Raw genomic sequence first — 13407 nt, forward strand, 5'->3', positions numbered from 1 at the left:
GTCTATTTCCTTGATTGTGATGGTAGTATTATAGTTGTTTGCAACTATACAAACTCATTGAATGTGTGTATTAAATGTGTTTATTTTTGCTGGACTTGGAGATATGTGCCTATAATCCCAGCTAATTGGGAGTCTTAGCCTGCAGAATCTCAAATTCAACCTTAAGTCTTGGTAGCACAGTGCTGAGTAAAAACCCTATTTTTTTTTTTAAAAAAGAGGCATATTTACATACACACACAAACCCAGACACACACACACACACAAAAACCACTAAGCTGTTAAGAAGTTGAAGAGAAATAATATCAGTGTCCTTAATTGTAATAGTTCCAAGCAAGAAGCTACCTGTATACTCATCACCAAACTGTAAGCAACCTACATATCTGTCACCAAACTAAAGGCAACATACATATTTATCAGCAGTTTACTGGATACATTTTTTTTTTGGTGTATTTATTCAGTGGAGTTCTAAGCAATAATAATGAGCTCACAAAATGCTTAGATATCCAGAGCAGCATGTTAGGTGAAAGAATACTGACAAAAATGGATTGTGGATAGGGTGATGATTTGTATGGAATTCTAGAAAAGGCAAAACTAGAAAGTAGATTGGTGCTTGCCAGGGCCTAGGATTTCAAGAAAGGAAGCTGTTACTAAAGGACATGAGGGAACTCTGGGATAATAGTAAGAGTTCCAAACCTTGACTGTGATTCAACTTACATATATGTGTACATTTGCCATAGTTTCTTGAATGTTATATTTGATACTGGTAATTTTTTACATGCAAATTATATTTTGGTAAAAGTGATGTTTAAGAAGCAGTTTGGAAGAAAGATATCAATTCCATCTATAGAAACACTGCAGGCCCGGCAAGTCTAGCTCAATGATAGAATGTTTACCTAACTTCTACGAGGGCTTTGGTTCAATTCCCAACACCATACACACACACCTCCCTTGGGTTCAGTCCTCAACACCACACATGCATGCACACACATGTACATGCACGCACACATACATTCAACCTCTTATGTAGTTCACGGTAGAAGTTTTTGGGAGTTTCAGCTGTTATTTGAAAGGTAAAAGAAAGAAGGAGAGGACAACTATAGTGCCATTTGTCCGCTTTGTCCCTGGAATCTGCTTTTGTTCTCTCTAAAATGAGACAGTCTTGCTGATTTTCTGCTCTCAAGCTGTCTTTCCAGTTCTTGTCTTCTGCAAGAACATGCACTCCAAGGAAGAACCTTAAAATCCAAAGAGTTAACCTTGCTAAATCCAGAAAGCACATAAGAAACAAATGCATCAGTTTTATTACAGGGTCTTACTTATTAAGCTGACACAGTTCATCAGATCTCCATGGAATCAGAAAGAAGATAAAATCTAGGATGAAGAAGCTAAAATGATTTTCCAGCTCATTTTACATTAGCGTTTAAATTAATCAGCGTGTTTGTTTCCTATCTACTCCATTTCTCCTGAGTGGGCTCCACAGCAAGGACAAGATGGTTAAGTATAGATCATTAACCGAGGAGGTAAAATATAGATACAAAGTCCCATTCTTTAGTTGTTTCTTCAAAGTGTTGTGGCTTCCCTGATTGTGCTGCATACTCAGTCACAAGAAAGTGCCAAAGCAAAGTCCCATAAAAATCTTTAGTAGTAGAAAGAAATATGAGGAGACTATATCCATTAACTGTGTCCATTAATATTCTTTCTAAAACTTATGGACCTAATTTTCTTAATTTTGTTCATGCCAAGGCATCTTCAGATGTCAATAATAAAGTCCGTTTTTGCTTGGTCTGTTTCATATTAAAATAACCCTTTTCATAGCAAAAGCTGAGTTGCAAGATTTAAAGCTCTTTGAGAAAAATGTTTTCAGAGTAGGAAATTCAAATGGAAATTATTTCATTTTTGAAATCTGTAGTAAATTGTCGCCTAAAATTAGTGCATTAGATACATAAGTAATAAAAATTGTGGTGTGTTCCATATGTCAGGAAAGAAGCCATAGCTAGTCCATTTTCAGAATGTTGCCGTGTATTAAATTCAGCACCCACTGTAATATAAATTAGGGAAAGAAAATATGTACAGGTATGTTATTTTTTCCAGTCTAGGTAATCATTCTTATCTAAATTGGACTGTAATAAAAAATAAGACAGCCTTTCGACCTGAAACTGAATTTTTAAAGAAGTTTGCTGAAAATGGTTGAGTTAGTCTTGCTAAGGGGAAGAAATGGGTCCTTCAGTTCAACAATTGGCAGAATCAAGATAATCTAAAGTATGCATTTGATTGGGGTGACTATGTCAGTGTGATTAGACTTGATTATAAAGAGAATTGTGAACTTCCAGCTCTGCTAGACTTTACCTCTCCTTCCTCTGGCATTTTAGAAATATAGAAATGGGAGGGTGGAAGCATATAATGCTGTTACTATTTTATCTCTGTGAAGACTAAACCGAAAAAGTATTAGAATAAAGTAATTCTTGATTCTCAGTTTTAGATATTTATGCTCTTCTATACTATCCATGCTATCTAGCTGTATTGCTTTAGTTTCTCAGACTCCATACAGGGGTTGAAGGGAGAGTGTAGTATAAAGCTATGGTGTTTGTTTGGTTGTTGTTTACTATATTTTCTTCTATAATAAAAATGGTGTGAACAAAAAAGTCTCAAATGCATTTGAACCTTACTGTTTCTCCCCTGTCTCTTCCAATTTAGCCTATTTTCTCTCATTTCCAGTCGCTCTGAGATTCAGGTTATCTGGAACCTAAGCATTATTCATTCTATAATATAAATTGCATAATTAAATGATCAGATCCCATCCCTAGCTGAATAATCATTAAACATGTGTAAGTGGAAATTTTCATTCAGTTGACAGTTTGTGGAGAATAGACAGAAGACCTAGATTTCATGATGGCAGCATAGATACAGGAGAACATGAAATGAGAAGGCATGGGGAGGTAGAAAGGGTGTTAGTAAGCCATCCTTTTGTTGGTAATCCATCAAGGATGAAATAGTAGGCTTTGCTCTGGATTTCTAATAGGACCAGTTTGAAGACTTGTAAATTGGTGTTGATCTTTTCTTAGATCAGTGTGGGTTGTGTCCCATTGGGTTCAAACAACCTTTTCACAGTAGTCACCTAAAACCATTGGAAAACACAGATATTAACATTGTGATCCATAACAGTAGCAAAATTGCAGTTATGAAGTAGCAACAAACTTTTATGGTTGGGGTCACTAGAACATGAAGAACTGTACTAAAGGGTCACAGCATTAGATAGGTTGAGAACCACTATTGTAGATGGTCTGGCATTTCTACTGCATCCTGTCATCTTTTCAGCTAATTTTGCACTGTCGAGAAGACGAGGGATGGAAGGAGACCGGCCCTTCTGCTCATTTATATGGTGAACTGTGTAGACTCCATAGAATTTTCTTACCCTGTGGTAATTTACATGACAGCTGTACTCACTATCTTGGAGATTCTGCCTCACCATGCTCACAGGAAATGGCGTGTGAGGACAACGTAGCTTTCTATAAGCCTGGAAGCGGGTTCTCGAAGAACTGAAGTTGATTATAACCTGGATCATGAATTTTTTTAGCTCATAAAGCTATAAGTAAAGTTTCTTTAAGCAATGCAGCCTATGATAATAGCAGCCCTTGCTGACTAATTCAGGATGTAATAATATTCGGATATTTTATACTCATGAAAACTGTAATTTATATGGCTTGGAAAGGAAAACACACAACTTCTTATTGAAATATGAAGAGAAATTTCTTAGTTTAGTGGTGGAAAGAAGACACCATCATTTTTATTTTTACTTAAACTCCCTGGATCCTGGAGTTTAGTTGCATGGTATAAGGAGCATAATTGGATTTTTGAACTGAGTTGCTGATGAGACCAAGTACACTTGACAATCATTATTTGGTGGTATAAGAAACAAACTAAGATGCAGGCCTTTTCTCTTTTTCTTTTTATCTGCCTCTAAAATAAATATCTCGTTGAATGTCCGTAGCAAGTAGGCTTATATTATTGAGTTGCTGTTGTTACCTGTAAGCTTCATTCTAAACATAAGTGAGAGTTCACCATGGACTATGCTTTTTAAACTTACCATTTTCTGTTTTTGCAGAGAGGTAGGCTTTGCACTACACTATTGTTAAGTAAATACATCTTTTCAATGTCTCATGTAATTGTATTCCAGTCCTACAAACACATTTCCAATGTGTTGTGGCTTAAATCAATAGACCGTCTCAGAAGAGGGCATTGGAAGTGGCATGAAACCCGGAGAATCCTGTACAGATTGCTCTTTGTACCATTATTGTTCCATAACAGCTACATTTCTGAGAGCCACTTTTGATCTGACACTACTGGCTGCCAATTGGCAGTGAGATTCCCCTAGATTAGGTGGTTGTTTCCTGTTTCTATGTACAGGCTTAGGGAGATGAAGTTTACTTTTCTCCAAATGTTTCTCAACCTCCAAATGTTTCTCAGAACATACAGTACAAAATGTTCAGAAGTAGGATAATTCCTTTAAAAGCTACATCTGGTTACCCTCAGATAAATATTTCCATTAATATTTCAACTCATTTTTTGATCCTTCTTGTAGTTTGTAGTATTTTTTTCAGTGTATGTAGGTGGCCTTAAACCATATGGCAAAAGCATTTTCCAAAAACATTCAGTCTTTGCCTTACTATGAACTATTTTCCTTTATTCCTTGTCATTGAATAGCTCCTCTCAGCAGGCTCAGAAACCCCCTTTTCCCTTTGATCTGATTCTGCTTATGCTGGTGGCTTAGCTTATGTACTTTGGCGAACTCATACATGTTTTAATACCATATTTAAGAATGAAATCACCTATTCATTTCCTCTGTTTGGAATGAAAATATGTTGTTACTATTTTTAGGTACTTCACATTGAATGTTCCTGCAGGCATTGCCTGGATAGTGTCATTGTTATGCACATGATGCTACCTTTGGGCTCAGTGGTTTGTTGTATATCTATTTTAAAATGCTCAACTGCCTAGATTCTTTTTTCCCCTATTAAACGATGCTTTTAGACACTTTATTTTTAGGTCTGTGAACACCTTTTTTTAAAAAAAAAAAAACAAAAACAGATAAAAGATATTGGATGCATGTTTGTAAATGACATGTGAGAGAGACTCAGACATTTACAGAAAAACTTTCTAATATCTATTAAAAGTCTGAATTCTTACATCTTCAAACATCTTAGTAGGGGTGTCATTCCCTCCCCTTCTTGACAGCTGCTTTACTGCAATCTCAACTCTCAAAGTGAGTATTGCTTAGGGCAGGAAAAAATGGGAAATAACAGATAATTTTGCATCATCTACTTTACCTGTTATGAGAACTCTTAAGAATACATACTCAATAATGTCAAAAATCCAAAGAATGTTCCATTTGAAAGAGACCACGCAAGTTACAAAGGCTGTTGTCAGACTACCCATTCCCGGTACAAGTTTTTCATATCCACATGCCCTGGGTTATTGTGAAGTGCCTTTTCTTCCCAGGCTGCCTTGCAAAAATGCAATCTGTAGCACCCTTGGCCGTATATTAGCAGTTCCCCAAAGGACGAGCATAGCATAATAAATGACATACAATTTCCCCTACCATGTGGTTGAATCCCTCCCAAAATATTTCATCATTAAGAATAGTGTTCAGTATGTGTGGTTCTCCTGTCCTGTGTATTTTGAGAATTTACTTGAGAAGATGTTACATTATTTTAAGAATGACATGTATGTATTATAGTGGGGTAAATAATAGAAGTGGGGTGAATAATTGCTTTCATTTAAAGTGTTTTGGTAAGAAATAAATTCACTCCCATTTCTATGTTTTTTTAAGTCACTCTGGTGATGAGAATATATGATGTTGGTCTGTTATTGAAAAGTCATCATGGTACTTGGGATGCATGGATTTATGTAGATTACAGGATGACTAACTTCACTGTGTCAAAGGTATCAGAGGACCTGTCTTCTGTAGGGATATTGTCTAGTCATTGTGATGAGAAAGAGTTGAAGATGTTGCTGTCCATAGGAGTGGTTGCAGATGTGGACTACACTAAGTTGGAAAATGGAAAAATAAAGAGGTTAAATTTATCTTAAAGAATGTATAAATCTTTAGATGCTAGTGTTTCTCTGAGTAATGAAAAGAGATCATGATAGTGTAATTCCCACCTAATTTTTTGTCCTTTTAAGAATTGCTAATCAAGAGGATTTAAAGGAAAATTTTCAAATGGATGATTATAATCTCAAATTATTTTTATATAGCACATAAGAGCTGAAAAGCAGAAAATTTGGGCTGTCCTTTTTGTATTTACTTTACTACCTTTAGTATAAGTCATGTCGTGCCTGAATGTCATCTTTGCCCTGATACTGCAGTAATGGTTTTCAGTGCTACTGAACATTGAGTTTGTAGAGGAAGTGAAATTGTCATAGTGTACCCTGGTTTGTCTGTGGGATTTGTTTGGGACCTAGTCTGCTATTGTGCCTATCTTGTCAGAACTTGCCATAATTTAAATGTTTGAGGTGGATGCTTAAATGTCTTTAAGGGAATATCTTGTTTCCCAAAGAACATTAATTTTAAAGTGAGAATGTTCTCTAATGCACTACTGAATAATGAGTAATATATAAAATATGGTATAGTCCCATAAATTTAAATATTTTAGAAAGCAGAAATATATTATGCCACTATTATTGTGAATATTCATAGTAATACAGATCCTTTTACCTGTGGTGTATTTATATTTTTGCAAAATGTCCTAAAGTGTGTAGATTATACAATGTTATTTGAATTGCAGCATATTTTTTCAGACTTAATCGTTTAAGGGTATTTGCTAATTAATGTTTGCAGTTCATTTCACCTATCTGAACCATCCTGACTTTACTAGGGCAAACTGAAGATTATGAGGTCTGATGAAATGTTTTCCTATCCCTATAGCTTAATTTATGGCATTTTTGGCATGATTTATAATGCTTCTTTTCGTCTGCCTTGTGTTAGTTAGCTGTGACTATGTCTGCCTCTGTGTTGGCTTCCTGCAAACCTGTGTTTTCAGAAAAGCTGCTTGATTACCCATTACCAGTTTTCTAAATCAGACTTACAAATCAGTCAGTGATCTAGCTTTAAACAGGGAATTCTGCAGACATTGGTGATGAGTTAGCTCTGTTTTCAACATTACCAAGTTTGAGTGCTTTATTTTACTATGTTTGGTCTTTAAACAAGAAGTTAATACCTTCAATCTGCAAAAATTGTTGATGAGAAATTATTGATGAGGGGCTGGAGAGATGGCTCAGAGGTTAAGAGCACTGACTGCTCTTCCGGAGGTCCTGAGTTCAATTCCCAGCAACCACATGGTGGCTCACAACCATCTGTAATGAGATCTGGTGCCCTCTTCTGGCCTGCAGACATAGAGGCTGAACACTGTGGACATAATATATAAATCTTTAAAAAAAAAGAGAGAGAAATTATTGATGAGGATTAACAGAAATACTTCGGGAAAACATTAATATTGGTGCCTAATGTATAGAAGACATCTCAACACAATGTAGAAAACACTGTTACTGAGCTAAACCTTGAACCTCTTGAGGGCTTGTCTTTAGTCTTTATATCTCAATCACCTAACCTAGCATATGGTAAATATTCAATAAACGCTGGCTTGGTTGAATTGACTGATTTACCGTATTTTATGTTCTGTTACAGCCCACTGTTTGTAACATGGAAGATTGGTCGAGACAAAAGATTGCGTGGATGCATAGGTACTTTTTCTGCCATGAATTTGCATTCAGGACTCAGGGAGTACACACTTACCAGGTGAAGACCAATTTTTGTTTCATTTACATCTACTTATAAAAAAATCTTACAATACTTGAACCTAATACTTTAATTCCTTTTCACTTACGAAATTATTGACATTCCTCTCTCTTTTCTTGTTAGTCATTTTCCTTTTTGGTATCCAATTAACTTCTCTTATAAAGTATTATTGCTATGTATTATTATATAAAATGCTCTGGTGACATATATCTTGTCATAGATTTTTTTTTGTCATAGATTTTTAAAGTGATCTTTTTGGTTCTTCCAGCAGCATCTTATTTTGTGTAACTGGAAAATGAATGACTAAATAAATGTCCATGAGTTACCAAAAGTATTATTTCTATCCCCTTTCGTCCTTTGAAAAAAGAGTGGTTTTTCCTTCATTTCATACATTTTGCTATACTTTTATGTGCTTTAAAACTTCAAAAGAAATCCTAGGAAGAAAGTGATGTCACAGCCTGGCACTGTAATCATTCACATTCACACTTCACCCTCAAGTTAATTGTAGCTTGCTTATTTTGTTTCCTCTAACACAATGAGAGAGTAATGAGTGCCTCATTACACTTCTTAAGATGTTGTTCTTAATTTCTCAACTCACAGAAAGCTATCTAACATGCCATCTATTTTTTTAAACACAACTTCTAGCAAATTGTGTTCCAAAATTATTTCAGAAGAAGAAAATGTCTTAAATCATGAGCTATTATTAAAGGTATTTCCTGGTTTTGTTCATGTTTTAGTATGGCTCTTTGACACATGGTTGTAATCCACACAGTATTGGTACAATAAGAAATTGGTCCTTGCTAACTAACTATTGGTACTTGGGAGAAGTTGCCTAACTTCATGGGTAAAATAATAATTTTTGTATTTTTTCTATATATTCAGTATAGGTGTTAGAATGAAATAATTATTTTACTTCAGGATTAACGTAAAAATTCATTTTCTTGCTGCAGAATTGTATAAATTCAGACTTCTAACACCAGTTAATTAAAAAAAACTGTAAGTTTAATAATCTCATGTTTGAAGGTATGTAATAGCTCATAGCTGCAAGGTTTTCTCAATGCATAGTGAATTGCAAGAAAAAAATATACAGTAGGTTGGGAACACATTTATTGTCTCTTCTTAACTGAGAAACTGGGTGTTTGAACTTCATTAAACAGCACAAAGTTCGTGAGAGATAAAATATTTTTATTCCTGTATTCATCCGTCCATCCATCCACCCACCCATCCACCCATCCATCCATCCGTCCGTCCATCCATCTACCTATCTATCTACCTACATATCCCTTCTACTTACCTATGTATGCATCTATCTATCTATCTATCTATCTATCTATCTATCTATCTATCTATCTATCTATCTATCTATCATCTATCCATCCATCCATCCATCCATCCATCCATCCATCCATCCATCATCTACCTTCTGAAAAGAACTCCAGTTCACTAAAGAGTATAAATGCTCCCCTTGAAATAAATATTTTTCAATATAAAATAAGATAGATTCATTTGGGGACTTAATCAGTTCTTTAAGTGACTACATTTTGAGGAAACCGATACATATGAAATTGCTTGTTTACTACACGTAATGGATAATTTATTAGACTTTTCCCGAAGTAACTTCTTATGCGGCTTACTGGCTCCTTGACATTTCCTGAGAAAGAAAGTTCTGTGCCAGGCGAACTTGGGAAACACCATCACCAGTTGATAAATGTAAAAAGCTCTCCTTGATTGCAGCAAGTTTCAGGCCCTTGTGTGTAAGTCTTGTTTTAAATCTAAAACTATATAATGCAGCATTTTCTAGACTACAGTTTATTTGACTACAGATCCCCTTTCTCCTTCTACTCCATAGTCTTATGGTGTTAGAATTCCAAGAAATACAACGTTGTAAACATGAGCCTGTGATGAAATTTGCAAGTGTTATAAATTATAATTTTTACTTATGTTTATATACACACAATTTATAGAGTTTCTTTGTGCTTTTAAGTGAAATTGTGGAAGAAATTCCATTATCAAATATTCCATATTTTAAAATCTTTTGTGATGGTGGCAGTATGGTTTTTGCCTGGAAGATGAGAATATCCAACTCTTCTGTGCTGGTGAATTTTTTTTTTTTACATTAATGTGAACTGAGTGAATTTTTCACACAAAAATGCCTGCTTTTGTGTACCTTTTTACTCTCATTGCATTATGGTCGGTGGCTGGGAACATCCTGTTTACTTTTCAACCTTTTCCTTGTATTTCTATACAGCTTCCTTAAATTGTATATAGTACATTGAAAAGGAATGTATGTATATATACTTACTTTGTGTTTTCTATATATACATATATGCATCTGGTTTGCTTCCCATTTTTATGTGCAATATAATCTAATTAACATATTACAAATCATGTTATTTGAAAGATATAAACAAAAGAAATCTTGTAAAAATTTAATGTGTTTAAATTCATTGTAAAATCACAAACTGTATGAAGTCATTTTTAGAAGTTTTAATATTACAGTGCTTTAAGTCCCCAAAGCATGCTTACATACCCACCTCTGTGTGTGTATGTGTGTTTGAATGTGTGAGTGTCTAGAGAAATGTATTTTGAATTAGTGTTTTTAAAGATAAATAATTTTTGATTAATTAAATTTGTTATTTGACAGTCTTATATAATACATCCTGATCCTTACCCTACTTTCTTTATCTCCCGATCACTGTCATTCCCCGCCTTGCCTACAGGTCTTTTTCCCACATCCATGTCTCTGTTTTCTTTATGACCCACTGAGTTTAACCTGGGTTGTCTGTATGACCGTGAGTTTGGAACTATGTATTGAAGCTTAGTGGTCTTACTAGTTGGTATGCAACTGAAGACAATGACTCCTTCTCCCCTTGCATCCATCCTCAGGCAGGCCTCATTAAGCAGTGAGGTGCTGAGCTCGTCTCTCATCCTCGCCTGACTCCAGCAGTGCGTTTGTTTCCTACATGCTATGCTGTTGTTAAGCTATTTCTGTGTTAGACATTTGGAAGGAGCTTTGTGCTTCTCTCATAATAACTCTTAGGTATTAATACCTACATTTTTAGTGAGGAATTGGAGATTAAAGAATTTAAATAATTTACTCAGTCATGCATCTAGTGAGTGGTGGAACTCAGATTCAAATTTAGGCCATGGACTGACTACATATTTTTCACTGTGACATATATACCCAAATCTCTGTCATGTGTTCCCTTAATGGAAACTTTCATTAAGTTAGATTAAAATAAGACCTTATAAACAAGTAAAATTACTATTCTGATTTTATTTCTAGCTTTATCATGAAAATAATGAACTCAAAATGTTACCATGAATTTAATAAGTCAGTAATCAACAATTTTTCAAAAATTCTAGTGAAGAGTTATGAATAAAGTTTATTTGAATTGTTATATAAAAGAAAAATGCTTATATAAATACTACTTTGAGATAGGAACTTGTAATTTTTGTTTGCATAGCCTAGACATCAAGAAGAACTCAGAATTTCTAAACATAGCAAATAGTGATTCTTTTGGGAGTCTAGTCTCCACATCATAAAGCCCGCACCTCACAACCAGACAAATAGAATCAGGTGAACTTAGGGCTCTGGGAAGGTATTAACCAGGGAGCAAGTAGGGCAGTAGAATGATAACCCACTCTTTAATAACAGGTAGGTTAAAAATAAGAATACCTAGTTATTTGTTACCTTCATCCATGATTAGGTAAACATTCAGTTTTATAGTTATACCTTTTCTTATTCTGGTAAAATGTAAATAAAATATTTTATAATTTTAAAATATACACTTTTGTGATCATAAATACCTTTCATGTTGTTGTGTAATCGTCACCACTGCTTATCTCCAGAATGGTTTAATTTTCCCCGTGGTAAGTGTCTACTTTTTGGTTATGGTGACTAATGCTGCAATAAAGATGGGCATGCTAAATACCTGAATACTCCATTAGAAGATAGTTCTCTCGCATGACAGTCACATAGCTTCTTATAAGTCATTAATCTTTTCAAATAGTTCTTTAAAAATTACGAGTTTTTTTTATCCTGGATTAAGTTTTGATTCATAAATGAAGTTTTTAATTAAAATTTTTCATCGTCAAAGTGTTTACTTAATTGAAATTTTGATTTCTTTTAAATTGAAACAAGACTTTATAAATTGGCTGGTGATTTTCTCCCAATGATAGAAATACATAATTACAAAGTATGAAAACTTTGTGACAATTATGATGTGGGACTTGGAGGAAGACAAACTTTTCCTTCTCCTGGGAGGCTCATTTAGACAAAAGCAGGAAAGATATAGTGAGCAAGAAGCAGGATGTCGAGCTGAGAGTCACAGATAAACGTTCATAAAATACAGACTGGCAGTGAAGTACATGAGTTCCTTCTTTTGCAGTGCCTATACTTTAAATAGTCATTTGTGAATAAGGGTAGTCTATAGTGTGTACCATTTTTTAAACCAATAGCTTTAGTATTTATGTATATTTATAGCTTTCATAAGCTAGAAAATAGAAAGATCATTTTTGCTACTTAAAAACATACTTTTGTATGTTGGAGAATTAGGATTAAGAAAGGAATGCAATCTTCTCAGTCAATGAAAGTGTCTTATAAATTGCTTTTGAAAGCACAGCTCTAATTCTTTATATAAATCCATGATGAAAACATGGTATTTTAGAATACAGAAGTGACTGATACTTAGTAAGGACAGGGATGAGACCAGTCACCCCACTTACAAGATGACTGTCTTTTTTCTCTTCTATTTCATTGTCCATAGAGTCTTCTCTGAACAGCTAATTATGTGGGTTATGGCCGGACCTGGAGCTGGAATCCTCACTATGTTGCTTTTGTTGTGCTCTGAATTCTCAGAAATTAGCAGTGGAGGTTTAGTTCTTTCTAAGAAATGGAGTAAACATATAAAAGGAAAAGAGTCCGTTTTGATTTTGAATTTGATTTTCTTTGAGTCTGTGCGCCTGAGTGATGTGTATATGTGCATATATGTGTGTATGCTGAAATGGAATAACAAGAAAAGCAAGCGAGGGGTTGTTTGCAAGTTACAAAATGTTTGCTTTTGATTAGATTGTTTAAGATATTGAAAATTCCAAACAAGCTTTGCTTTTTACTTTTCTTTGAAAGGTCTTATTTAGATTGGGTACTTCTGCATGACTAGACACATTGTAAATGGAATTTTCTTTTATATTTGGTGGCATAATCTCTCTTTTTTGTAGAGTAGTATGCATTTACAACCATTGTAAAGCAACATAATTATGTTTTTCCACTCAGACAGAATAGACTATTATGCACCAATTCTCGTGATTGATTATTTTAGCAATACACATGGCTCATTGTGAATAATTAAATTAAACAAATTCTTTTCTATTTTTGTGTTATATTGGTCCTTACATTAGCATCACCAAGATTGATTTTTAGTCAGTGAGTTGCTTCTGACTGTACATTATTGTCATAGCAGCTCATTCCTGAGATGTTGAGGACAAACTATTTTTGTATCTATGGCAAGACTCCCGGCTCAAGTATGCTTTGGGAAAAAGAGATTTATTAGAAATACAATGTAAACTTAATTACCTTAATTTATAATCTATGTTCTACCCTTTGCAAAAAGGAGGAT

At 34.5% G+C, this 13407-nt stretch overlaps 2 protein-coding genes across 2 annotated transcripts in view; one reads left to right on the plus strand and one right to left on the minus strand.

The window, feature by feature from the left end:
- Positions 1-13407, minus strand: part of Tmem164 (transmembrane protein 164) — a 466391-nt gene that overhangs the window by 166210 nt on the left and 286774 nt on the right. The window lies entirely within an intron of this gene.
- Ammecr1 (AMMECR nuclear protein 1) overlaps positions 1-13407 on the plus strand; it is a 109895-nt gene that overhangs the window by 45035 nt on the left and 51453 nt on the right. Inside the window, exon 2 of the mRNA XM_057759101.1 lies at positions 7679-7789. Within this exon, the coding sequence (XP_057615084.1) occupies positions 7679-7789 (111 nt within the window). The remainder of the gene's footprint in view (positions 1-7678; positions 7790-13407) is intronic.

This window comes from Chionomys nivalis, chromosome X, assembly GCF_950005125.1.
Source record: "Chionomys nivalis chromosome X, mChiNiv1.1, whole genome shotgun sequence".
In the NCBI taxonomy this organism is placed as follows: Eukaryota; Metazoa; Chordata; class Mammalia; order Rodentia; family Cricetidae; genus Chionomys; species Chionomys nivalis.